At 40.0% G+C, this 27,624-nt stretch overlaps 2 protein-coding genes across 5 annotated transcripts; one reads left to right on the top strand and one right to left on the bottom strand.

Annotated features, from left to right (window-relative positions):
- The first annotated feature begins 2,067 nt into the window (after positions 1-2,067).
- On the top strand, positions 2,068-8,903 carry tagln (transgelin). Of its 4 annotated transcripts, none has more exons than XM_079481091.1 (6): positions 2,195-2,353; positions 3,000-3,046; positions 4,480-4,668; positions 5,723-5,891; positions 6,669-6,771; positions 6,842-8,903. In XM_079481091.1, exons 2-6 carry the CDS (start codon positions 3,035-3,037, stop codon positions 6,987-6,989), a joined length of 621 nt encoding a protein of 206 aa, XP_079337217.1. In that variant the 5' UTR covers positions 2,195-2,353; positions 3,000-3,034; the 3' UTR covers positions 6,990-8,903. The 4 variants fall into 4 exon arrangements, with proteins under 4 accessions (XP_079337219.1, XP_079337218.1, XP_079337217.1 ...); XM_079481094.1 differs by having other exon boundaries at positions 2,205-2,353; positions 4,477-4,668; positions 6,842-7,412; XM_079481093.1 differs by lacking the exon at positions 3,000-3,046 and having other exon boundaries at positions 2,068-2,353; positions 6,842-8,897.
- On the bottom strand, positions 7,227-27,365 carry pcsk7 (proprotein convertase subtilisin/kexin type 7). Its single transcript, XM_079481090.1, has 16 exons — positions 26,976-27,365; positions 25,720-26,168; positions 25,495-25,629; positions 24,818-24,983; positions 24,494-24,584; positions 24,341-24,395; positions 23,986-24,124; positions 20,736-20,836; positions 18,697-18,864; positions 18,439-18,543; positions 17,615-17,717; positions 14,136-14,292; positions 13,922-14,016; positions 11,862-11,955; positions 10,615-10,732; positions 7,227-8,025 (listed from the first exon to the last, which is right to left on the bottom strand). Exons 2-16 carry the CDS (start codon positions 26,110-26,112, stop codon positions 7,798-7,800), a joined length of 2,148 nt encoding a protein of 715 aa, XP_079337216.1. The 5' UTR covers positions 26,113-26,168; positions 26,976-27,365; the 3' UTR covers positions 7,227-7,797.
- Between the last annotated feature and the right edge of the window lie 259 nt (positions 27,366-27,624).

Below are 27,624 nucleotides of genomic sequence, written 5' to 3'. Positions count from 1 at the left end.
ACGGGTCCAAAGATTTGTTCACGAACCTGAAGAGATCCGTGAATGTGCTAAACAGAACCGCCCCGGACTCGTCTAATATTTGAAATTTGAAACCTGTGCAGAACCGAGCTATTCCAGAATCCCGCTATTATTTGACACCGGCCTGTCTGGATCTGATCAGCACATACACAGCAAATTGCTTTCAGTAAACAAGTTGCGAAAATAGAATGTTAGTCTTACCTCGTACCAATTGAACGGTGACCGCTGACACTAGCAGCATTAATTATTTGCTATCATCTCTGTGCTCTCTGACCAAATATTTTAGATATATAATTTATATATAATCATATTATTATAAACATGCAATGCACGATTTTTTCACATCACTCATGAAGGCATCCATGATCACTTAGTTGTGACAAAGTTCTGCTTCTGATGGCTGAGGTTGCTCTTCTTCCCATTATTTACAGGCTCACACCTTTCATTCAAATTTGTACAAAACACACGCAGAGTGCTGACTGACATTGATCACAGCGCTTGTTCTCAGATCGACTTGGGTATTACCGAAGTCCGTTTAGGAAGTCGCGCCAATGTTTGCAGCACCTCTGGGTAGCGATTTACATCATAGCAATTCCACAGTCCTATCTACTTGAATAGGGGAAGGTAAATATTTCTAAAATCTCATCTACTGTGTCATGGTTCTGCCACATCTTGTCAGGTTTTTCTAGTCTTGGGGCAGGATCATTGACAGTACCATGTCTTTTGTGTGGAGAGAAACACATTATTGTCAGTCACGACATAATGTTTTTTCTCTCCGATCTCGTCTTTGGCCCCGCCCCGCTTCCCTTCAGCATTTTATTACCCTCACCTGCCCATTGTTAGTTATCCTTTGTTAGTCTCCCATATAATGTCCTTGTGTCTACTGTCCTGTGCTCGTTCGATTTTGTTATATTGCCTTGTTCGATGCTGTTTATGCTTGTTGTGTTCCTCTAGCCTAGCCTAGCCAGCTATTAGTCTTTGTCAAGTGTTGTTTTAGTCTAGTCTAGTCCAGTCAGCTTATTTTTCCTGAGTTGTGTGTTATTATCTCTCTGTGTTGTTTTAACCCCCGTGGGTCTTGTTTTGTGTTTGTTATTAAATCATTGTTTCTCCCGCACCTACTGCCTGCGCTTGGGTTATGTCCTTCCGTACCGTGACATACTGAGTATTTACACTGGTTGGCAAGCGCCTCACGAGAGCCCCGCCCTAGAAAAGTCTTTATTTATTGACGATTGGCTCATTTAACTGGGAGGCGGGACTTCCTTCGCTTGAGTAGCCAAATTGAGCGTTGCATTCCTCGCCACTAATTGTAACGGCAGTGGCGCATCTTGTTAACTTTAATATCTTTGGTATTACACTCAGAACTGAGACCCGAAGCAATAAGAGCCTGAACTGGCTGACCATTTGAAACATAGACCTGAACCCGTACGAGTCCCGGGTCCTGTACTTCACTGTAGTAGTACACCGCGCCCATTTAGTGTGGGACTGAGATTAAAAAGAAATACAATTATGAAAAAATATGTATTTAAAGGCCAATAAAATTCCCAGTTTAGCAACAGAGCGAGCTTGCAGAACTGGAGAATCAAAGGCTGAATGTACATTAGGAAGCATTTTGTACATACAAGGCCATGTTGACAGCTGCTTCCCGGTCATCTTAAAATCCTTTTGGCCATCTCATCTCAAACCCGTCATTACCTCTCCCTACCACCATCTTCGCCTTATGTCAAATACCTGACATACTGTCCTGATGACATATATTGTAGGTGCTTCAATATTTATTTCATCTTCAGCTCTGTTCCTCTGATGATCTAAACCTATACATCACATGCTTCCATTTTTGTCCTTGTCTTAACTCTAGCCCTTCCTCCAGCCCCACCGCGCATATCTTCCATCACAGCAGGCTTTCTCACCGTTCCTCTCAAAGCTCTGCTGATGCAGTAATGTGGTATGTGGAGAATTCTGGTCCCTGACCAAACTAACGGTTCTTGGCTCAGTTGCCTTCCTCCTCCAAGCCTCTTCCCAAATAAGGCTTTGCTTTACCAGTAAAGTTGTGGGGCAGTCACTAGAAGATGTTTGGAGAGGAGGGTGGGTTCAGGAAAAGACCATGCCCTTTTATGGTTTCAGTTTCCTTTTCTCGGCAGCTCTCTCTCTTTCTCACCGAATGCCTTTTTCTATCTGTCTCATGGTAAAGGATGCAGGATTAGGGAGGACTCGGCCGAACATAAAGCACTTGTATCTAGACGAAGGCACACACACATATTTATACACTCTCACAATACTCACAGCTCGGGAGCCCAGGTGACAGCACGGAGGACATCATTATTTAATCATTACAAGAGTAAGTTTCACCTTTAAGGATCTTTTCCTCTTCTGATTACTAATATTCCCTTTGAATAACCTGCAGGAAACATTCTCACAAATAAGATTTGTTTCAATGTTTTTAACATTCAGTTTAAAGGGATACTTCACCCAAAAGTGAAATTATGTCATCATTTACTTTTATGTTTCAAACCTGCATACATTTCTTCGAGAACAATATTTGTAAGAATGTCAGCAATTTCCAGTCCTGGGACATCATCCACTTCCATTGTAGGAAAAAATATTGAGATATTCTGAAGAATTTAGGAAAACAAACCTTTGATTATCAATTAAGTTTTTCTAATATGGTAGTCAAGGATATCCCGGAACTGAAAATGTATACAGGTATGAAATTATATGGGGGTGAGTAAAAGATGACAGAATTTTTGGATGAACTATCCCTAAGGTCTTTTTTATTGCTAGTCATTTTCAGCTTAAATGCTGGGAGTACGTGATGTGTACTCAGGTGTGATCATGTGAATCTCTGTATAGTTCTCTGTATAGCAAGCATTGATAGGTATTTGAAGAACTTTGGTAACCAACGGCATTGAACCCCAATATTTTTTGAACATTTTTATTTTTGGGTGAAATGTTCAAGGTGATTGACTTATTCCTCATTCTTTAAGGTTGGGACTTCCGAGGTGCTCTACTAAAGTGCAGAATGGCATCCCAGGTGATGCTTCTGCTCAGTGTATGTGTGTGTGTGTGTGTGGGCTTTGCGTTTGGCTGAGGAGGATCCGCTCTACACGAATGTTCATCTAATCCTGTCAGACGAACCCTGTGTATGCAAACAGTTGTTTACCAAAACGTAGCAGGTTTTACGTGTAACATTTGAATAATGATATAGTCCAGGGTGGAATTTTAAGTTTGGAGCACATTATCGCTCAAGGATTACATGAACATGGGGAATGTGTGTCCTTACTGTATTACCTTTGTGTGACAGTTCAGCTCAAGCTATGATTAAGAAAATAACATTAATAGTAATAAATTTGGCCATTGAGCTGAACTGTGTACGTGTGGAATCATGCTTCACAGCTCAACATCTTTACTGTACATGCACGATTGAATAAATGGTTGTTTGTGTCTATATTACACACATTGTATTGTATTTTTGGGGCTTGTCCTTGTGGCTGCTTCTAACATCATCTTTGGCTGTTTACATTTTTGATTCTGTTTTTTACATTGTAATATTTGTTTCTAGGAGAAGAGGATTTCAGGTCGGAATCTCATGAGGAAAATGTTTGTTACTAGAGAATAGCGAAAAGGCACATCGTGTGCACGCTGTAATGTTTTGAGCGTGACAACACATACAGAGCCAATCCCCTAAACCTCTGTTGAGCTTGCACATTAAACGATTGATGAATGACCATGATAACGTTTGGGTGTCTCGAAAAAGTCATTTAGCCAAACAGAAATGTGTAGTTACTATCGTAACCTATAGTTTGTAATATTATAAAATCTCAGCAACAGTGTGTAATACCAGGGCACATTTGATTCATTTGGATTGTCTATATTCTATATTTCTTTATTTTGACTAATGAATCACAAAATGTAGGGGAGGCAACAGTTTGCTACCATTGTGGCCAAAATCTGAAACGTGTCCAAAACTGCCACTCACCGCTTCACGAGTTCACCTTAGCAAATAATTAAATAGGCGTCAGTTTAATTTAAGCAGAGAATATTGTATTGCAGTCCAGGGAGGGGAACTAAGAACACTCCCCCTTGTTCGGGATGAGGGCTTCTAACTGTGTTTGCCCGAGCCCTGAGCACTTCCCCCCGATAGGAATAGGGTTTAATAGTGAGGAGTCGGAGGGATATTACAAGACGTAGAGTGAAGTAGGTAAGGCGATTGAACTATTTATAGAGTTTTCTATTGATTTGATTGGACGGGAGACGTGATGGCTGGCAGCTGCGTAATTATTTGCACGTGCTCCTCGTGAACTTTGTTAATAAAACATCATATTGAAGTGCCGACCCATGAATTGAGTCATTAGTCATATCACAATATCATTCTTTAATGAAGAATGACATTTCAGGTGTTCAGACTTCTGTGCAGAAGATCATGACGAATACACAAACACATCTCCTCTCTTTTCCTTCAAGCAGGCTCCAGGTATGGCAAACAAAGGTCCATCTTATGGGCTGAGCCGCCAAGTTCAGGACAAAATCGACCAGAAGTACGATCCTGAGCTGGAGGGTCGTCTGGCGGAGTGGATAGTGGCTCAATGCGGCTCTGAGGTTGGCAAACCAGAGGCAGGGAAACTGGGCTTCCAGGCCTGGCTTAAAGATGGTTGTGTGAGTATAACAAAGCAAAACTCTAAAAGGAGTGAGATTATAAAATCCTGTTCTCAAAGACAAAATGAAAATAAATCTAGTGGGCCAGTTTTCAGAGAAGGCATGTTTGAGCTGTCCATTACATTAGCTCTTAAAATGTCTTAACTTAACTAAGGCCTACACCGGAATGAATCGAAGGCCTCATCATAGGTCCGACGCAAGGTTTTCTGCTCGTTTCGGCCTGACGCAGTTATAATTTTCACGTCATGCATCACGTTGTTTAAACAGCAAATGCATTTGGGCCCATGAGCGTGCTGGTTAAAAGATGCATGACCTCGCTTCAGTTTTTCCGCTTGTAAATTCCATAATGTAAATAGCGAATGCGCCATGGCGCCAGCATGACTGGCTCTTAAACGTAATGTAGGATGAGACTCTGATTGGTTTACTGCATGTACATAACTCCTTAAAAGGGCTGGGACAACCCTTTTAGACCATGTGCCGGGTTCGTCGTCATTTACTTACCCTCATGTAATTTCAAGACGGTCAAAGGTGCCCCAATCTGTTTTCCTAAACTTTTCAAAATATCACATTTTGTGTTCAACAGAAAACATTCATTGGAACATAGAAATGTATACAGGTTTGAAACAACCCTGGGGGTGAGTGAACGATGACAGAATCTTTATATTTAAACTAGTAAAAGTGGATTCGTACACTCCCTGAGTGCACTCGTGCCTGTGCACTTTAGATCATGCGATTCGATTGTCCTGACAGGGAAACCACCTTAGAATCCGCTTTAGACTTCCAGCTCAAATTCAATCAAATAAAGGAACAGTAGATGCCTACACAGACCATTGGTGCCAAGGCTTTGATTTACCTTGAACCAGAGAGACGATCCACAGAAGCGTCTTCCTGTAGCTCAATTACGAGGTCATGGGTTGAATCCTACGGAAAACACATACTGTTAAAATGTATAATCTGAATGTACTCCATAAGTGTCTGTCAAATGCATATTGTCTGCACAGTGGTTTAGCATGAATGATCTTAAAAAGTGTAACTCTTGTGTATGTGCTGTTAGGTCTTGTGCGAGCTCATCAACAGTTTGTGTAAGGACAAGCCGGTGAAGAAGATCCAGAGCTCCAGTATGGCTTTCAAACAGATGGAGCAGGTGTCTCAGTTCCTCAATGCTGCCGAGCGTTACGGCGTCATTAAAACAGACATGTTCCAGACCGTCGATCTGTGGGAGGGTGTGTATGCAAACAAGCCGCAACAAAGTCTGCACGCTTATCACAATCCACACACATAAGATGACTTTGTCCCATCAAATGTCCCCTTTAACACTGTTGTTTTGACTTCTCCCTGATACAATGCAGCTGTACAATAATGGAAACAACAATGACAATATCCATGATGTCTAAATACAAAACCCCCAATTGTCTTTTTTTCTTGCTGCTGACCATATTTGCAAGGCAATGTTGATTGCACTTTATTTTACAGTACATGTACTTACAGTGTACATACCGAAGAAAGAACTGGGTAATTTAAAGTGACTACATGGGATAGGTTTAGAGGTAGGGTTAGTACCTAGTTATAATAGTTACAATAATAAGTGCACAGTATGTCCTGTACATGGGACACAGGACTGGATTTTGTATTCTTTAAGTCCAGTGTTACTGCGGCATTATACATTGCATCGTTTGAACAGAAATGATTTCCATTATGAACAGAACAAAAATAATTGTACTCCATACAGACTGTATTCTTACAATAGTAAGTAGCAAAGCTAAGAAAATGCTTGGCTAGCTCTAATACTGGTTCTTCATACATGTTCAGGTATTTCATGTTAAAGTATACACTCAGGGTTTCTGCCTTAAACTCAAATAATGTTTTAACGAAATGGGTTGTTGGCGCAACCCACCTTATATTATGTTTTACTTAGAAGACACCCTATATAAACTAGCTCTATTTATCTAAAACAAATGTTTACCAACATTCGGATAAACGATTTATGAATTATTTGCCAGGAAAGGACTTGGCCGCAGTGCAGAGAACGCTAATGGCTCTGGGCAGCATCGCAGTTACGAAAGATGAAGGCACCTTCTGCGGTGATCCCAACTGGTTCTTCAAGTGAGTAGAGCAGAAGCGAGCGACCATTCTGCATATTGTAATATTTTATTGACCATGTGCTTTTCCGCAGGAAAGCTCAGGAGAACCGTAGAGACTTCACTGAAGACCAGATAAAAGAAGGGAAAAACGTCATAGGTCTGCAAATGGGATCCAATAAAGGGGCGTCTCAGTCTGGCATGACAGGCTATGGTAGACCCCGACAAATCATGAACCCGTGAATCTCCTCATTCTGACCTGACCATTCAGTCCAAAGATCATAATGGCAGTGTAATAAATGATTGACAAGGACAATGTGATACTAAAACAAGCTTTCATGTCTACTGTGCATGTATGGGTCAAACCAATAAGAAATGAATTTGTTGTGCTGGATTGGAATTTGTAGTTTACCAAATATTAGATTAAGAGTGTTTTTCATTCAACAAAGTTTTCTGACAAATAACACCATGAGCAAGGACCTGTGTAAAGACTCTTCTGCTTTATAGAAAACAGCATGAAAGTTTGAAATAATGAGTATATAAAGCATTTCTTGTTTTTTTTATTCAAATCACATTCAATAAATTCCCTTTAGATCAATTTCATGGATTGATCAGAACACCGCACCTCAATAAAAACAGGCTAGAACCAGTAAAATGTCTTTAGTTAAACAGACCTCGCTTTTAAACGATCTCTTTCTGATTTTTATAATTCAAGTGTTGGAGGCATTTATACCCAAAACTGACCCAAACCTGACACAGTCAATGTATCACAATCGAAGGAAAAATCTGTAAAGGTATATTAAACTCTTACACTCACTCATACAGCACCCACACACTTGCCCACAAGAATCTCTCTCTCTCACACACACACGCACATTCTGTGCAAAAGATCCGACGGCCCAAGTTCATTTGCAAGAACTGTCTTAAATACTGTAACTCAGTCACACGTGGACCATATCAGCAAAAACAAACAAGGCAACCCAAAACAAACAGAGAAAGCAAAGTGCAAACAGAAATAACCGTGAGAAGATGCAGAAGATGTTACTTAGTGCTATGTCTTCTCATCTCCTGCTATGAGAGGAACTTTAGACTCCATGTCCATCTCGGGCTGAATTTCCACCACTTCACTGTCCTCCAGGCCTGAAGAACGAGCTTGCGATCTTCTGTTTCTGCCCCTCACGGCCGCTCTACAGCCACGCCAGTCCACATGGGTAAGGGTCACTTCGAGAGTGTAATACAGCGACCAGAAGAGAGCAAAACAGCCCAGAAGAAGCAGTGACTGCAAATCATAAAACAGCAAGTTTCTGTTATTTCATGTACAGTTATGTTCAAAATAATAGCAGTTCACTTACCAGATTGGTCACAGTTTTGGGTAGAAAGGATATTTCTATATGGCAAATGTTTTACTAGTGTGTAGTAGAGTAACAGAAAACCAACAGACCAAACAATCATGACATGCATGTTGTTGATTCTGTGTAATGTATTCATTCATTGAAAAAGAGGCGTGTTCACAATACTAGCAGTGAGGAGTTCAATTCGAGAGGTCAATTATTCTGTGAAAAAACTGATGTCAAACAAGTGGCCTTTATTTAAGGACGAAGGCAGCAAACTCTCTGAAAATCGGAGTAAAATGGGTCGTTTCAGACATTGTTTAGAAGAACAGCGCTCCTTTATTAGAGACGGAAAACATGTAAAGAAGTGCAGAAAACGATAGGCTGCTTAGCAAAATGATATCAAATGCTTTTAAAATGGCAACTAAAACCAGAAAGACGTGCAACTAGCATTGGAATGGATGGAAGAATAGCCAAAATGAAAGTCTGATGTTACCTGTCAGTACTGTAAGAATTAGAAGATGCCTATGTGAAGCCAAGCTATCAGCAAGAAGCCCCCTCAATGTCTCATTGTTGAAAAAACAACATGTGCTGAAGAGGTTACAGTTAGCCGAAGAACACATTGAAACCGTGGCCATACAACTAAATATTAGTTCAGTGATTCACAAAACGCTTCATCTTCAAGCTTGTTTGACTTTGTAAAAAGAAAAAAAGGCGAACAGCCTAACATTGATATTATTCAAGTGAATAATAGCATATAATTTAGCATATAATGTGCAGTTTTCCCAATGCATGTGTGTGTTGAAATAAAAGTTATTATAAGGATTTTGAGCTTTACTCACCTCTTTTTTAACACACTGCTATTATTTTGACTGTAATTTTCACGTAACCTACAAATGATGTAAGTCAGTGGAACCCTTTCAAACACCCACTTTGTTGTGCTCTACATGAAGCCACTGGTATAGCTGGTGTCATAATGTTTCAAATCTTTTGCTCTTATTTGTGTTACTTAAAGCCTCAAATTGTTTGTTAGAATAAAAAAGGGGGTAAAATAATTCTTATAGTTCTTCATAACGTCATGAGACCTATCATCACTCCGTCTCTGCCTGCTTTTTTTGAAACCATGGCTTTAGTAAAGGAACCATTGCATAGTATCTACGAATAGACTATTGTCAGACCATAGAAAAAGAAAAATGAAAGCCATATTCTATCGTCTCTTCACTGGCTGCCTTTTTACTTCCGAATAGACTTCAAAATCCTGCTAATAACTTAAAGCATTGAATGGTCAAGCCCCTATAGTCAGATTTCAATCCATGATGCACACTGCGGTCAGTTTCTGTTACTTGTTCCCAGAATATCAAAGTCTCCCAAAAGTGGTCGATCCTTTTCGTTCTTGGCTCCTAAACTCTGGAATAGCCTTGTTCAAGATTCAGACATTAAATCTGGATTAAAGATGTATCTCTTCACCTAATCCTAGTCTAAACAAATGTATGCTAGTTTAGTCAGAACTGAACACTCACACCTTCATTCTACTCTGTTACTTTCGTTCACTTTTTGCGTGCATCCTCTATCAGTTTATTATTTTCAGATCTGGTCCTCGGATTCCTGAGGACACCAGAGGCTGTTAGACCTAGCTATGGTTTTGGTCTGATGCTCATCCCAGTTCAGCCAGATGCTCGGCCTTGTGCCACCGGACAGACTCCATCATCTTTACACACAATTTATCTTTTCACTTATCTGCCTTAGACTCATTTCATTTTTTAATTCACCATTGTAATGTGATATTTCCAGTTTTTTTAAATCTATAGGATTTGTATGAAATCTACAATCATTGACTCAAATCGAGAAACAATATCGAGAGCTTGTGTATCGGAAGGATTAAGAAACTACCTTAATTTGCGTTTTTGGGAAAAATGGAGGTCATACAGATGTTACACGACTTGAGGTCTAGTAAGTAATTTCTCGCAGGAATTACTCTTTAAATTGAAGAAAAACCAAAGTCATTCTGCTTTTAATCTTTGGGCCATCATTATCTTGGTTATTTAACAAAATGGGCAAACCCTTGTGTTAAAAGCTTATGTTTTGGTTTTTACATCTCCGTCGCCTGTCTTAAGTTTTCTATCGAGGGAAAACGTTGAAATAGTCATTCATGCTTTTGTCACTTTCCAGTTAGATTATGGCAATAATTTTTATTATGGGATAAAGCAGACGTCCCTGGAGCATTTACAATCGGTTCAAAATGCAGCAGCCATCCTAAAAGTGTCCTCTCTGACGGTCTTAAGTTTTTTTTGCTTGAACAAATGATGTTGGCCAGAAAGCTCGGTTAAAATATTTTAAAGAACATATACAGTACATACAATACATTTTATTCTTAAGTGTGAGTCAATAAACAGTTAATGTTACCTTAATGTAATGTCACCTTAAATGAACACAAAATGTGTTGTTTTAACACAACCGTGTACATCCAAAACCATTATCTCTCTAGACACAAAGCCTGTGTAAATGTGTGAGTGTTTGTTTTCCGGGAGCACACGTACCTTAAGACTGTTTGAGGTAAATGGACTCACAATCTCAGCGGGTACATCTATGCCAGGTGGGCAGGGAAGAGCAAAACCGCTGTTCAGATACTGTCCACTCATCGCGTCTTCCACAACTCTATCAAATGAAGTATACAAGTTTAGCATCTGTGCATTGCTCAAAACACCTAATAGTAAATTAATGTGCTGAAAAATCCATCAGTGACCAACTGAACACAATGTCTAGAGTTGTATTTACTATTTAGTCTGTAAAATAAACATTTCGTTTTAGAATCATCGGGTTCTGATTAAGAGAGACAAAGGTAAATGCAATACTAATTTCTTGAAAGTCATTTTATTCTTGAAGTACTTGGTCCTTCTTTCTTTTATGTACTAGAAGCAACCACTCACCCAACAACTGCTCGACCAAATTCATGACAATCACAAACTTACACTGACATTTTCATCAACCAATAAAAACGAGGTCAAAATATTCTTATCCCACCCACGGGACATCAGCTTGTGTGCATGTGCTGCTCATCTCATTTAAATGGTAAACTTCTTATATTCCTTCACAATGGCTGGTAATACACAGTGAAATATGTGTCAGGGTAACTCGCTTGCATTCATGCTTCAATTTCAAAGGCAAGCGCAAACGGTTTTATATGGCAATGTTGGCTGCAACATAAGAGAAGTGATAAAGTGAGTCGTACTGTATATTAAAAGACTAAAATGACATGCTCAAGATCGAACCAAATATGTTTGAAAAACAGCCTTGAGTCTCACTACTCAAGCAAAGACCATCAGAGTGTTATTTTGGTTGAATGTACTGAATGAATATGCCATTCTATGAACAGTGAATACTTGAATGAAGTAAAATGAGTACATTTCGTTCATGTTCTAATATTCTCTGTGTTGTAACAATACATATCCATTAGTTTCTAAACTTATGAAAAATAAGGAATGCAATCACCCGGTTTAAATTAAATCTTAAAAAGGTGAATAATGTCAAAACAGTTCAATCTTTGCATGGAACATTTTATTACACCAAGTAAATTAGTCAAACCAGTATATTTAGTCTACTCAAATCTAAATGTAGAAGTATTTGACTAAAATGTTTTAAAAATTTCCTCAACTAAAACTAAAACTAAAGGGAGGACAAATATATGACTAAAGCATGTTCGCCCAAAGATTATGACTAAAACTAAAGAAAAATTTGCCTGGTTGAAATCCCTGGATGTAGAGCACTACTACTTTCATTAGCTCACCTCTGTCTCTCTTTCACCTGCTGATGAGACATAGAAGAGCCGTACAGAGTAAGTTTCCAGTATTTCAGAGTGCCCACTGATGGAGCAGATTCTCCTAAAAGACAAGGAAAGACCTCTGATGCTACAAACAATAATGTAAACCCTTCTGTCAGCTATGTTAGGTGTGACGATAAAATACATTAGTTAGCTGTTTGAGTTGTTAGAAAATAGGTGTGCAGAGGTTTACTACAACAACCATCTGTAGACAGTACGGTTTTTACCTTAGTCATTTTACATTTACGCATTTGGCAGACACTTCAATCCAAACCGACTTACATTGCATTTAATGTATACATGACTTATCAGCATGTGTGTTTCCTGGGTAGAACCCACCATTCTCTACCAAGAGAGCTACAGGAACTACACAGAGTAGTGCACAAGCTGTAGGCCGAATCATTTTACTGTTGAAGACCTATAGGCCATATCGTTTTACTGTAGTGCACGGCCTGTAGGCCGAATAATTTTACTGTAGATGACCTATAGGCCGTATTGTTTTACTGTAGTGCACGGCCTGCAGGCCGAATAATATTACTGTAGATGACCTATAGGCCGTATCGTTTTACTGTAGTGCACGGCCTGCAGGCCGAATAATATTACTGTAGATGACCTATAGGCCGTATCGTTTTACTGTAGTGCACGGCCTGCAGGCCGAATAATATTACTGTAGATGACCTATAGGCCGTATTGTTTTACTGTAGTGCACGGCCTGTAGGCCGAATAATATTACTGTAGATGACCTATAGGCCGTATTGTTTTACTGTAGTGCACGGCCTGCAGGCCGAATAATATTACTGTAGATGACCTATAGGCCGTATCGTTTTACTGTAGTGCACGGCCTGCAGGCCGAATAATATTACTGTAGATGACCTATAGGCCGTATCGTTTTACTGTAGTGCACGGCCTGCAGGCCGAATAATATTACTGTAGATGACCTATAGGCCGTATTGTTTTACTGTAGTGCACGGCCTGCAGGCCGAATAATATTACTGTAGATGACCTATAGGCCGTATCGTTTTACTGTAGTGCACGGCCTGTAGGCCGAATAATATTACTGTAGATGACCTATAGGCCGTATCGTTTTACTGTAGTGCACGGCCTGCAGGCCGAATAATATTACTGTAGACGACCTATAGGCCGTATCGTTTTACTGTAGTGCACGGCCTGTAGGCCGAATAATTTTACTGTAGACGACCTATAGGCCGTATCGTTTTACTGTAGTGCACGGCCTGCAGGCCGAATAATATTACTGTAGATGACCTATAGGCCGTATTGTTTTACTGTAGTGCACGGCCTGCAGGCCGAATAATATTACTGTAGATGACCTATAGGCCGTATCGTTTTACTGTAGTGCACGGCCTGCAGGCCGAATAATATTACTGTAGATGACCTATAGGCCGTATCGTTTTACTGTAGTGCACGGCCTGTAGGCCGAATAATTTTACTGTAGACGACCTATAGGCCGTATCGTTTTACTGTAGTGCACGGCCTGCAGGCCGAATAATATTACTGTAGATGACCTATAGGCCGTATCGTTTTACTGTAGTGCACGGCCTGCAGGCCGAATAATATTACTGTAGATGACCTATAGGCCGTATCGTTTTACTGTAGTGCACGGCCTGTAGGCCGAATAATTTTACTGTAGATGACCTATAGGCCGTATCGTTTTACTGTAGTGCACGGCCTGTAGGCCGAATAATATTACTGTAGACGACCTATAGGCCGTATCGTTTTACTGTAGTGCACGGCCTGTAGGCCGAATAATTTTACTGTAGATGACCTATAGGCCATATCGTTTTACTGTAGTGCACGGCCTGTAGGCTGAATAATATTACTGTAGATGACCTGTAGGCCGTAGTGCACGGCCAAAACGCTGTATGGATTTTCTGTAGTGCGCGGCCTGTAGGCTGTATGGTTTTAATGTAGTCAACGATTTATGGAATGTATCATATTGTTTTTAGTCAGTGATCTGTATACTGTATTGTTTTTCTACAGTCAGTTATCTGTAGACTGGAGGGTCTTACTGTAGTCTGTGATCTTAAGAGTGTATTGTCCCTCGGCCGTTTCTCCCCAACATCGCACAGTAGAAAACGTCCAGTCAGTAAATCCAGTAGTATCTCTATTGAAACAATAAACTGGTCTTAACAAAGATGACAATAATTAATATGTAGTATTAATATAGTAATGAAAAAGCTTACGGCAGTACATGTGAATGTATAATAACAGAAAAACACTTACACATCCAGTATTCTTTTAGCCCCAATCAGTGAGGTCATTCCACTGGGGCATATCAATACGGTCTCAACATTGCCACGGCGAGAGTGGCTTAATGTTACAGTAACAGATACGTGCTCCAAGGTTTGCATGCCTGACTGCCTCAGGTCAAAAGCAGTGACTAAAAACAATAATGAATAAAAGCAAAAATGTTTTTTGCAGACTCATTTTTTGTATTTGTATAGATTTGTGTACATTATACACAAATAACCTAGAAAACCTCTTGTAGCATTGCTAACAGGAGTTGCTGAGGTTTTTATTTTAAGCAGTTTCTAAGGTGTTTTAGACGGTCAGAATGGCATTTTACTGCATTTTTTAAGGAGTTCTGAAGGGTTCGTTTTTATGATTACCCACCATGTGAAAACTGTTCAACTGGTCATGTAAAAACTGGGTGCATCTCGCCAACAGCTTGAGATGTGGGGAAAGGCTCCAGGCCTCTGTGACCCTGCAGATTTAGAGTATGGGTGGATAGTGAGGCTGAAGGAGGACTGTGTAGCGAGTGCTGCTTTGCAATGCTGCTTTGCAATGAGGTTGTATTTGTTAAAGAGCAGGTATTGCATGGCATTACAAGGTCTAAATGATGTTTTTGTGGTGCGCTATAACAGATGTTTACTCGTGGTTTAAAAAACACATAATTTTGAATATATTTGATTCTACACCGCTGTTAGCATTCTCATGAAAACAACCGGATTATCTTCGTTTCTAAAATGTCCCTCCTTCAGATACGCTCAGATTGCTCTAACCCAGTCTACAGTGATCGGTCACTCAAAGTGTGTCTGAAATGGCCTGGCCTTCCCATATTCGTGAGTCTGTAGTGATTGGTCAAACGCTCAGCGCTTCAGTGAAGAATGTCCCCGACCTTTATGACTTTCTACTGCAGAATACAAAAGAAGATTTTTTATAGAATGTTGTGGACCCCATTTACTAGCATAGGGTTTGTGTTCATAAAATAGAAGGGAATGGGGTCAAGTACTGTTCAGTTACCAACTTTTCTTTTGTGTTCTGCGTTAGAAAGAAAGTCATACAGGTTTGAAATGACAAGAGGGTGAGTAAATGACCGAATTTTCATATTTTCATGTTTAACTATAAATGGTATGCATGTGACGTCACCACACTCGAAAAGTAGGCGAGTCATACCCATTGAGTGGCAGAAACAATGATTGCAGCAGTGTTTACCACTATCTTCACTCTATTTGAGACTGTCCAAATAAAAGATAGAAAACATAACATAACATAAAATTTTTGATTTATTTGACCAATTTTCAATTTTTAAATACATTTATGCCGATACTATCGTTGTTGTGGATTCTTTTGGCCAATAATCATGCCGTGAAGATCTGATTGTGACAGCCCTAATGATGTTTTATTCTAGAGTTATCATGTGGCAAAAATAGCAAAACACAACGCCTAAAATGCTGCTGAAATGGACTCTTTAATTCTTACATGAGGCCAGAGTATGTCAGTATATCCGGACGTCACAGAGTTTGCTACCAGCACAACTCTCTCAAGCCTTATAAGGAAGTGATTTCTCTCAGAATGAGAGAGAGATTTATCAACAGTAATCTGTTAGAGAAAGCTGAACAAACAACTCAATTTGTATCAGAAACTTCACTATGACCTTTTTCTCTTTTGCAAAAAACGATTTGAGCAGGGCAACACATCCCTTTAACAGAAATACGGTCAGAATGTTTCTTATAAATCAGTGTAAATCGGATCCAACTCAAATGCCAAAGACTGCCAAGATGATATGTGCAGATAAACTTACAGTGCATGCACAAGAACAGACACATAAGAGACCTTGTATATCAGTGTTCAGAGGAGGGAGAGAAAGTGTGAAAGCTGTGAGATGAATACAGGAGGGAAGCAACATTTCACTTTCACTGTCTAAACACTGTAACACATCACCTAATAAGGACAGACGACCACTGCTTGAGACACAAATCCATTCAAAAGAGCCGTTCACATGACTGAGCTGTATCTAATGTCTCTCCCATGCTTTGGAACCGATGAATAATAGACTGGCCACTTTATCAAATGCCAGATCTGGTTAAAGAAGTATTGTTTGCCATTCGTTTTCTTCATAGTTGTTTCAAAACATTTTTCAGCAATGAGTCATAAGATATGAATCAATAATACTGGGTCTAATAGCAATGGATTACGTGTAATATACAAAGACAGATGGCATTTTACAGTAAAATCAGGTACATTCTGCCATGAATGGATTTTGTCCCCTTTGCCCTCAGTAATACTTTAATTCTTTGTCATAGATTGACAAAGTCGTCTGGAGGGTGGTGAAAACAACCTATGAAAGTATAAAGCTCAAGTATGTTAGTAAAATTCAACCTTTTAGTTAACAGTGATAATGACCACACAGTCAAATATTAGCCCTGGCACTGTAAAGTGTGCATAAGTCAACGTCCAGCCAGGAATCGCAGGTTTCATCGTCTTCCATTGTATTGGTGGGATTTATGGAGAAAAACCCAGAAGGCGCTTTAATGGCAAACAGGGCTAGAAAATACCAATCGGACCACAACCAGCATTCCATCACCAGCTTGCAACTTTGCTACTCTCCACAGCAACCTTCTTAAACCAGAGAGAGTCAACTATTACTGCAAATCATCTTTTTCATTGCCTGCATTAGCACTGTTATTTACTTACACGCCAGAAAATGGGAACAACTCACGCGCATCAACCTCTCTCCTATAAGAAAAAAAGCCTGAGCCGCTCTGCATACATGTAGCTCTCTCGTGCGAGGAAAGACCGCAATGTGTGTCAGTGCTTATGCCGTTGTGAAACTACGGTGGGGCAAATAAACTGTAATATTCATTTTCCATAATAACAACAGCGTAATAATAATTAAAAACATTGACGGGCAAACAAGCCAACTGTTGTCAAATGAAACTATTAATAGTAACGTTTTTATCTGTTGATGTCCTAAGAGGTTCTGTGTCCTAAGCAATAGCCACACGAACTCACAACACATTAGGCCTATACTTCAACATTTTCATCTTGTTAGGAAGCAGAGTAAAGGGGGTCGCACACTGGACAAGACGCATCAGGTTTTAGTTGTGAAATGTAGGTAGACTATCTAATTTCTTGTAATGTGTCAAAATAACATCTGCCCTAACAAACTGATACTTCCGTTTTATTGATGGAGATTCCATAGATTTGCTTTAAAAGTGACTTTTAGAATGAAATTGTTGCACTCTGATATAAAGCATATCTGCGTAACATTTACATTGAGTCATTTAGCAGATGCCTTTATCCAAAGCAATTTACAAAGAGTTCGGGGAGCAATATGTCATAAAAGATCAATAGTACATTAGGTGCTAATACAAAGTTACTAGTTTAAACAAAAGCTTGACCATTACCTGTTGGGAGAAGAGTGTTAGTGTACTTTTCTTTTTTTTCATTTGTCTGTCAAGTATACGTAATGCTCTTACCATTCCAAGTGAGCACAAGAGATTTGGGATAGGCTGGGAAAACCGCATTTGCATTCAAATCCGGGCTCTGGTAGGACACCAAAAATGGCACAAACTCCCAAACCTGCAAGGAAAATATACATCAAATTCATTCAACATGCATCCCACGTCTATATCTATATAAACATGTCAGAGGTTTCGTTAGACTTTGACGGACAGGCTCATGAAAATGGTTTTATTACCAGTCACTGCGTTGTGTTTGCGTTTACTCTCTGAACATTCAAATACAACTGAATGCCCCCCACATTTTTTGTTGTTTACATATTTTATGTTTCTGTTGTCAGACATACAATAACAATAACAGACAAATGTTTGTTCATGTTGCTCGGAAACGCTGCTTTGTATTCATTCACAAAAATGAATGAATGAATGAGACATTTATATAGCGCATTATTGTGTATTGCTGTAGACCCAAAAATAGTGCCAGAGGGTGGGTATTATTAGAAGGCCATGATTGACAAGGGCCATTGGAGGGAATCTGACCAGGACACCGGGGTTACACCCCTACTCTTTACGAGAAGTGCCATGGGATCTAATGTCTGGTTCAGTTTGAAACTATGGTGATCGTACCTTCCGGCCACTCACAATCACTTCCAGTCCATTAACAATCAAGTTCTGATGAAAGGAAATGATTAGATGGTAGCATCCTTACCAACTCGACAAGACGGGGAATTACAGTTTGCCTTCATTTTAATCCGTCAAAATGTTGGACAGCCTTCAGATTTCTCTGTTCTTTGTAATACTGTATATATATGGCATTAAGGAAGTGATCGATGAGCACACACCTTGGCAGCATTAACTAGTCGCCAGGCGTTAAGCAGCCCAAAGCCATACTTGTGACTGTGGTGAAACCCGGCTCCATTAGTTCCCCAATCAGCCTGTGTGTCATGCTGGAAATATAAAAACACACAGTAGAACCAGGTAAGACAATCACAACATAAACACACACATCAGTGGAAAAAAAGCCATCCAATAATCCAATACATATCCCTCCTGTATTTCTCTCTAAGGGTTATACACACAGACACAAAGTAATCTGATACCTGTATTGCTGTGTAGGTAATAATGTGCTGAACATCGCGCCAGCTCAGACACGGTCGCACCTGCAGCATAAGTGCCACCATACCAGCAGCCAGTGGGGCTGCTGCAGAGGTGCCCGTGTGTCCATCTGTGCAGCCTGTGCCACTCTGCAGCGACCAGTCTGAAGTCACCTGAATAAACACAATACACCCAGGTTATACTGGCTCACTGTTCTTCAGAATGCGTATCAACGCAGCCCTCTATCGGCTGAAATCACACTTGTAACTTTGGTGTGCGGGTAGGTTCACAAGCCCTGCCCATCACCTTCTCTACACATACGTTTTACTTGTAGCCTGGGTGAAGTTAGACAACAGCAAACAATAAGACGAAATGATCTACTTCAACGCAAGTCTGCAAACCATCACCATGGCAGAGCCAGCTAATAAAACTAAGGGGAAAATAGGGAGTTTGATCGGACGCGAGCCCGAACACGAATCAATATCTGACGAACTCGCACCTGCTGACGTGAGCTGCAAGAAGCAACGGGTTGCAAAAAGAATGGAGACCTAGCCTACCTAGGTACTTGACTTGACCTAGCCTACCTGCTATCGGATTTGAAAGTACATGGTTTCTTTTCACTTACTGCCATTTACTTTTAAGCTTATTAGTTATTAGGCTGTGCTCAGGTTGTGCACCTGCCTATAGGCTCATATTACTAACGCGCCCTTTAAATAACTAAGAAAATATTGCACCGTCGACTTTAGAGCAGGTTTCAGTTGGTTAATGGCGCAGTCTATTTCAGTGGCCTCAAAATAGCAATGCACCAACAATGTGCCTGAACACACCTCGTTTCAGACCACGTCCATTGGCACACAAATGGGCGCAAATGCATTTGCTATTTTAACAACACGTCGTGAGAAATGTGTTGGCTTGAAACTAGCAAAATACACTTGTGTCGCACCTGGCGCTGCATTGCACCTTGTGTGATAGGGCCCACAGACTGTAGTGGTCAAAAGCACGCCGTTTACAGCGGGATATTATATATGTATGGCTTATGAGCCTGAGCAAGCTGGCAAAATATATGCTTTACTAGATCCCCGACACGATCGCACCTTCGGACCATCAAGCCTTTGCTTCATAAGGAAAAGACATTCAGGAATGAAAACAAAAGCATCAGCAGGTCATCTACAATCATTTTAGTGATTGGGGAACACTGCAGCGCGCAGGCTTATAATGAACACTACGCTATCGTCCGCTGGTGTGGACGCAAATATAGATTTAGTTATCGTTATTGTGTAAACCGCCCTTTAGTTTCCGGTGGTCCGGACTATAATAATGATGGCTAGCTGTATTAGACTACTATCATCCTTAGGGCTGTGCATTAATATCGATAGTGATACCTCGAATATATCGATATCTTTTTTTCAAATCATGTCTATGAGAGCTGATGTGAGGGTGTGCTTTGTTTTTGTTTTTTAAAGTCATGGAGTAGAGAGCTTTGTCAAATAAATTATATTTGCAAGCTTTGCAATCATGACCCACAAAGTCACTTCGCTACCGCAGTGCATTAGACAAAAAGTTTAACAAAAATAACAATGACACTTATTGTGCTTTCATGGATGTGACACTAGCGCATTTACAGCACTGATGAACCAGGGGTTTTATACTGCCCATTTTCATTGTTTTAACTGTAATGCACCACAAAAGCCAAACCACCTTATTCCCCTGTGCTACCCACTAGAGGTGTGCAATCCACAGTTTGGGAACCCAAAACCTCTGATCTAAAGGTCCATGCATCGCACATCATGGGCACTCTGCAGAGGTAAGGGATGTTTATAAACGTATCCTTACAGAAACGCCAAGGTTGTGAAAGCATGTTATATATCTAGCTCTACTTTTTACATTTTCTATTTAAAGTATTGCAATATATCACAAATGTGTATCGTAGCGAAATACATAACAATATATTGTACCGTGACCCATCTATCATGATATGTATCGTACTTGCCAATACACAGCCCTAATCGTCGTTACGTGTAAGCTAGTATATGGAGACACTTACAATGCTGCGTAGCTGTCTGCTGCCGCTGCTGAAGGTTACAGCCAGCATAGACGCGCACTCTTCTGCATAGAACGGCTTTCTGCCACTCTCATCCACTGCCCCTGAAATAAAACCACAAAAAACATCCACTCTTAACAGTTGTAATATGGTATAATACTTTCATTTGCGTTGGGTTTAATACAAACTAGCAAATTAGTCAACAAAAAAAAGAAAACTGAAAATATCCCCAAATAAGGCGAATTCCCACTAAACCTATTAAATAACATAAAATAATTGTAATTTTTTGATCTCTTCCTCACCCTCATGTCCTTCCAAACCAGCATGGCAGTAATATAGAGGTTTTCCTCTTAGTTATATTGTCACCAGTTTGCGTTAACATGTAATCAGATAAGACAATAAATGCATATTTGGTGGGCTCCTGAGATTGGTATTTGAGCATGGACTCAGCATACACAACCCCCGCCCCCTTCTTTGCCGGGACAGATACCAGCCAAGAGTGATGCAATCGAGGAGGGATGCAGCAAAACTGTCATGGGACTGAGGGACAGCTATATATGGGTCATTCTCGTTTGCCCGGCTAAAATCTTTTTATTTTTAAAGAAGCAAGACCAATATCAGTAGTGATGTAAGCTTAAATATCAAAAGCAATTGAATAGTAACTGAATTTGGAGCCATATTGGAGAGGGTGAAAAACGACATGAAAAATTATGTCTGCATCATAATTTTATTTGTACATAGGGAGTCGATTCTAGTAAATCTAGAAAACTCTAGCAATCCTCGATGCATTTTATACAGATGGTGACAGCAAAAAACACAATTTGTGTTATTTGTACTAAATTTGCAAGCAATGTTAGCGATACTTTAAAGTCCTCTTTGATTCTTGTGCAGGGGAGTCAAATCTTGGTTTATCACATACACTAGTGTAAAGAGACCTACCACACTACCATAAAAGGCCAGGCTTAGCTGTGACACTGCGTATTTAGACTCGGTGTAGCTCTAGAAGTAATTTAAAGTAAAGTTGCAAGCAGCATTCATCAGGCCCATACATCTTGGTGCACATTGTAGAGGCCAGTGTGAAGTTCTTCATGATACATGGCAAACATCAAACTTATTTAGGGCCACAACGAGACAGCTTTGAACAAAAATTCAGCAATTGTGGGACAGGCACAGTCCATTTAAAACTACAGCATAATATGATGTATATATCATAAAAAAAACGTAAAAGTCCTGCGGAATTAAAAATTACAATTGCTTTTTATTTAAGAAATAAGGCAGCTTTTTAAAATTCACGTGCTCTCTCAATCTTCAGTTAAAATCGGAAAAAGCACTTTCGCAATATAGATGGCTTGGGCAAACGGCGGTTTGTATGCATTCAGTCAAATCCTAGTGTAAAAACAAGCCACGGCCACTATGATTTTCTCTTTAGAAACTCCTTTTCACTCATAAATGCTCCATAATACGGAAGTAAAAACAATCGCAACTTCATTTTCACAGGGACTTTAATAGCGGTTATAATTTAAGGTTAACTGGCCCTTTAAATTTCTAGTAGACAGTAGACACTGATCATCATACTAAGGTTGCAGACACTTGGAAGATCTCGTCAAAATTAAAGGAATGAAAAAACTTTATCTTTATTTGTAATTTTTCTCTTTTAAAAAGCATCGTTAAATAATGCATTTCATTATTTGTAAATAATTGTATTTTGCCATATATGCCAACCACAACCTAAAAACCAGAGCCGCTGCTAGCCATTTTGGAGCCCTAAGCATAATTCCATTATGATGCCCTCCGGCGCTGCCGCGCGGATTGTTCATCCGTTTTTTTTTTACATATACATGGCTAAAATGTGCCAAACTAATAATATTTCTATAGCCTAATGAAATAATATTAGATTTAAAAACAAGAAAATTTCCATTAGGCTATTTTTGGTGCCCTACGCATAGCGCGTGATTTGAGTGGTGAGAGCGGCGGCGCTGCTAAAAACACACAGTTTACACTGTTTAAGTGCCTTATCCAGCAAGTTGACATGGGAGGGATCGCCACCCAATATACAGTTCACAAATTCACTGATGTCTTCTCATCTATTGGATAAAATACTTTTGTATGAGGTTGTTGGACACTGCTTTTCAGGTCAAATAATGTGTTTTCTTAATGCGACAACTAAAAGCCCACACACAGATGAAAATGCGGGACCTTTTCTCAATATGTGACATGTGGGGCAAGGGGTGAAAATGCTGTGCGTTTCAACGCGGGATTGGTGGTCACCCTAGCCTGTAGATTAGACTGACCAAATATGATCTCTGGTTGTACAGCGCCTAGAAAAGGTAAAAACTACAAAAAATTGCAGATCATTTTTAAATGGCAGACTTCCTGTTGGGTTTAGGATATTGCTGTAAGATGCTTATTTGTAGCTGTTACATACACTTACGTGAAACGTAGCACGAGGGCTGCTTTACTGACATTTTGTAGGTGGCGCTATACTGCCACATTTACTCTGAAACCCATATCAGACCACCTCAGAGCAAGTTGCTAAATATATATAGCGGTGCAATGGATCACAAAACTCACTGCACTGATCATATTATGGATTATGGTTCACGGATCGTCTTATTTTTCAGATCATTAAACGGAAATGCTTATAATATGAGCAGTTTATAGAATCTTTTTGTGAAAAAACATCTGGTTTCCAAACAGTTATTATTCATCTTCTAGGCCAGTGGTTCTAAAACTTTCCAGATCAAGTACCACCTTTAATAAAACTAGTTTTTCCAAGTACCACCTAATTAAAGGGTCCGTTTTAAGTCAGTCTGTCTTGTTTTACTCCCTATTAAACTCACACTTTACTGTAGCGGCTCTTGTCAAAGTGGCGCATTAAAACTAAATCGCAGCACACGCTTCATTGATTTAACCTCGAGTAGATTTAGACGCTGTTGAATTAGCGCATTACAGCATTAACAACATCTTTAAACAGAGGTTCAAGTGAAGAAATACATAAGAAGCTTCATTTACACGCCTGAGTTACATTACAGCCATTACACAGGCTGGTCAGTGTACACACACACGCACGCACACACGCACGCACGCACGCACGCACGACAATGGTCCTGCCGAACTTAGATCATAAAGAAATATGCTCAATTGTGACAAAAAATATCAGAATTCTATACATCTTAAAGTTTCTTCTTTGTTTCGGGTTGAAATATAAGTCAGACTTCATCTGTACAGGTTTCTTGAGAGGTCAGCTCAATACCTATAGTTACTGTGTAGATGGAATTAGCATAGCCATCATAGTTGCAGTTGTCTTCATACTGTCCTCCATTGCCACTGGCGACAACAAAAATGTTGCCAAAACCTTTCCTGCCTGCTATAACTCCATGCTGCAGTGCCGCCTGTGGACATCCAGAGAAATGTTCATTGTCAAAACACTGACACATACGCATAAACATCACAAATCAAAAAAATGCCTTCTGTTGCCAAACAAGACATAATGTCACCTTGCTTCTGCATTATTGCCCAACTTATCATTCATTATCTTAGCATTTACTATAACCAATCTTCCAACATAAAACACAAAAGGTCCCAACAAGAAATCTGGAAAGCTGAACCTTGCCCAAGGGATGAGGTCCATCAACTGTACGTCCATCATCGTCTGGTCCCCAACTGCATGACAAGTGTTAAGTTAACTCAGTCAGGCCGAGCCAAACAATGATTACAAATGAATTCATTTCAGGTTCAATAGCCGTGTAAGAAAACTGTACCTGCAGCTGTAGACATCATTTATTTGGTAATGCTTGTTAAAAGCCACGGCCTCCATGCTGTCTGTGAGGGGTCCATCCAAAACTCTGATCCCTGAAACGATCCAACCGTCTTCATTACACAAGACAGTACAGTTTGGAGATTCTCCAAATATTTTTGTGAAGAACAAATACGTAAAATAAAAATGTTCGAAATGACTTGATTTTAATATTTGATTAATATCTTTGGCTAAAATGGCTCTTAAGGGATAACCGATGTTTCATCTGAATAAAGAAAAAAAAAAGAGCAGACGATGACTACGGATTCTTTCAGCACATTTTCCATACCTGCCACTTTGCTGCCATATGCAACCCCAACAGCACAGAAGCTGTTATTGGAGACGGCGGCGATCTCTCCTGCACAGCGCGTGCCGTGATGGTTGTCACTGTGGCCATCAGGGTGGGGCATGGGGTCCGGATCATTGGAGTTCAAATCATAACTACCCTCAGGACTCTAGACACACAAACAGAAGAACTGTTGAACAGACTGTCACTTCATTTCTTTTAAAGAAGAATGTCTGAAGAATAAATAATGTTGAAACTAGAAATTTATATTTTTTCCTTACATTTAAACAACTGCACAAAACATAACCATTTCAGTGTCCTCTTGGCTTACTGTCAGTTACCGTGAAAAATTATGGGCTTAACGCACATTAACTTTCTCTCTCTATAGTTTATTTATAAAAGTCTATATGTCTATGAGTAATAGGGACATTTTGATAAAGGGATGTTGTTAATTGTGACCCGAGCACAGATGATGTGAGAAATTGCTCCGTTTGTTATGAACCTCAGAATTAATTCAATTTGAAGATGCTCGAAAACTGTAGAGTACTAACAAATGTAGGTGGCCGGAGCGGACACTAGGTAAAACACTTATAAGCAAATTATATTGACACCTCAAATGAAATATCTTTTTTTAAATCCACTAAATGTAAATGAAAGACATCAACATGTGATTTACTCACGTAATTGGGCTGAATATCGACCAGGGTGTGCTGGACCCCATCGTCCACTACCACCACTGTGACACCAACCCCTGTGATATTGCGTTCCCAGACACCAGTCACATTGATGTCCATACCATGTCTCAAATCATTGTGCTGAAGAAAGAAATACAGAGAGATCAGAACTATAACAACTTCAAGATTTTCAAGCCATTTACCGAGCATCCAAGCAACAAAAACCCTCACCAGGTGCCACTGGCTTGGATATTTGGGGTCGTTGAAGGTCACACTTCTCTTAGACCGTCTGAGGATGTGTTCTTGCGAGTGCCAGACCACATGAGCGTTTCTATCCAGAGCCGCCTCTGTCGTGTGCGAGTCCACATTTGCAGTGCTGTCCGGCCCCCGGCACAGCAGGTAATGCCCCTCGAGCTGCCCGATCTGACCGTGATTTACCAAGCCGACGTCCTCGGCTACATTTTGGGCCAGTCTGTCAAATGACACACCTCCAGTGACTGCGTTGAGTCGCACAGCCCAGGATCGGCCGGGTCCACAGGAGGAAGAGGACGAGTAACAGTCACCCAGGGGAGATGTAGAGAGGAGCAACAGAGGGTAGAGGCTGATCCAGACCGATGATGCCATGTCAACCGGGCAGAGTCAGAAAGGCTCGCTCTCCACATCAGATTAGCCTCAGATTTCTGAGGAAAAAGACTAAATGTGAGTTTAGAAAGCGCCCGCCCTAATTCAATCTCAGCCTAACTGCAATGTTCTTTAGTGCTGCGCTGAAGAAACGGTCACAGTAGGGCTGTGCGATTCATCCTCAGTTTGGGCCTTCAAAGGAAATAATCGAGGTAAGCCCTTATTGTGCCGCATTCCATTTTGCGAGGATCATTTCTTTTCTTGTAGTATAAATCCACAGCGCACACCTTTCCTTTACAGTGCTCCATTTCTATTTCTTTGCGTTTTGAAGATCAATGAGTAATCGTGATCTCGGTATTGTCGGAAATAATCGCGGTTATGATGTGTGTCCTAATCGAGCAGCCCTAAATCACGACGTTTGGATAAAACCTTTAAATGGAAAAGCCGTTTACAGACCGCAATGTGACACATGTTTACAAGACTAATGTAAATGACATCATATCCACTTTACTCTTCCACTGCACAAACACATTCATATACAAAACACTAATGTCAGAAACATGAAATACTATCAAACATGAATATTACGACCGTGAAACAAGACTGACAGTAAAGGGAAGACACCGACCTACACAACAAACAAACCGGAAGACTAATGTTACATAAAACACGGCGTTCTGCTAATACTAAATCATCTGACATTCTAAAGTCATTCACACCCGATTAAAAGACATTAAACATTATTTAGTGCAAGTTACATATAACGTTACCGCAAAAAAACACTTAATACAACGTTTAACAAACCTTAAAGGACATAACTACCGTTAAACGATGAATGTTTTCAGATACTGACATGCGTGTCTTACCTCAGAGTAACGCCATTTTCGTCCACTAACGTTTGTTTGATTTGTTTTTCAGATATTTAAGATTATTCGCCATTATTTTAATCATCGACATAACCCAATCTGCTCCGCTGCACTTCCGTAATCGTCACCTATTTCGTCACATCCGATTCGATAATTCCCCATTCAACCCGGAAATAATTTATGGAGCGGTGCTCTTTTAATGTTAGCAGATACGTGTAATGTTTGGATGCTACTAAATTATTAGTCATATTAATGTTGTAATGTTACTAAATCCAGACGTTTTTTTATCAACGGAATTATCGAATTTTCCTACTGTTTCCCACTGTTGAACGGGACCTTATTTGAATGTCCATGTGCTCGTTACGTGGTGAATACGCCAATTTCGACATCACCTGAAGAACCCCGCTTCTTGTGATAAATAGTAGTGTTGTAGTCGAGACCAAGGGACCAAGGCAAATTCATTCAAGAGATCCACAAAACTGGACTTATTAAAAAGTCATAATAAAATAATAATAGAAGTAACTTGGGGGATTTATTGTGCAGAAATGTGTTATGTTCCATGTTTTATCCCACACCTACTGTGACATATTACAATTTTTGTGCAGGTAAAATTCCAAGTAGTATTTATTTTCTATTTAGCGAGCTATTC

This window comes from Barbatula barbatula, assembly GCF_947034865.1.
Source record: "Barbatula barbatula genome assembly, chromosome: 19".
Lineage (NCBI taxonomy): Eukaryota > Metazoa > Chordata > Actinopteri > Cypriniformes > Nemacheilidae > Barbatula > Barbatula barbatula.
The sequence above is the reverse complement of the archived record's forward strand: the minus strand, read 5'-3'. Positions and strand labels throughout refer to the sequence as shown.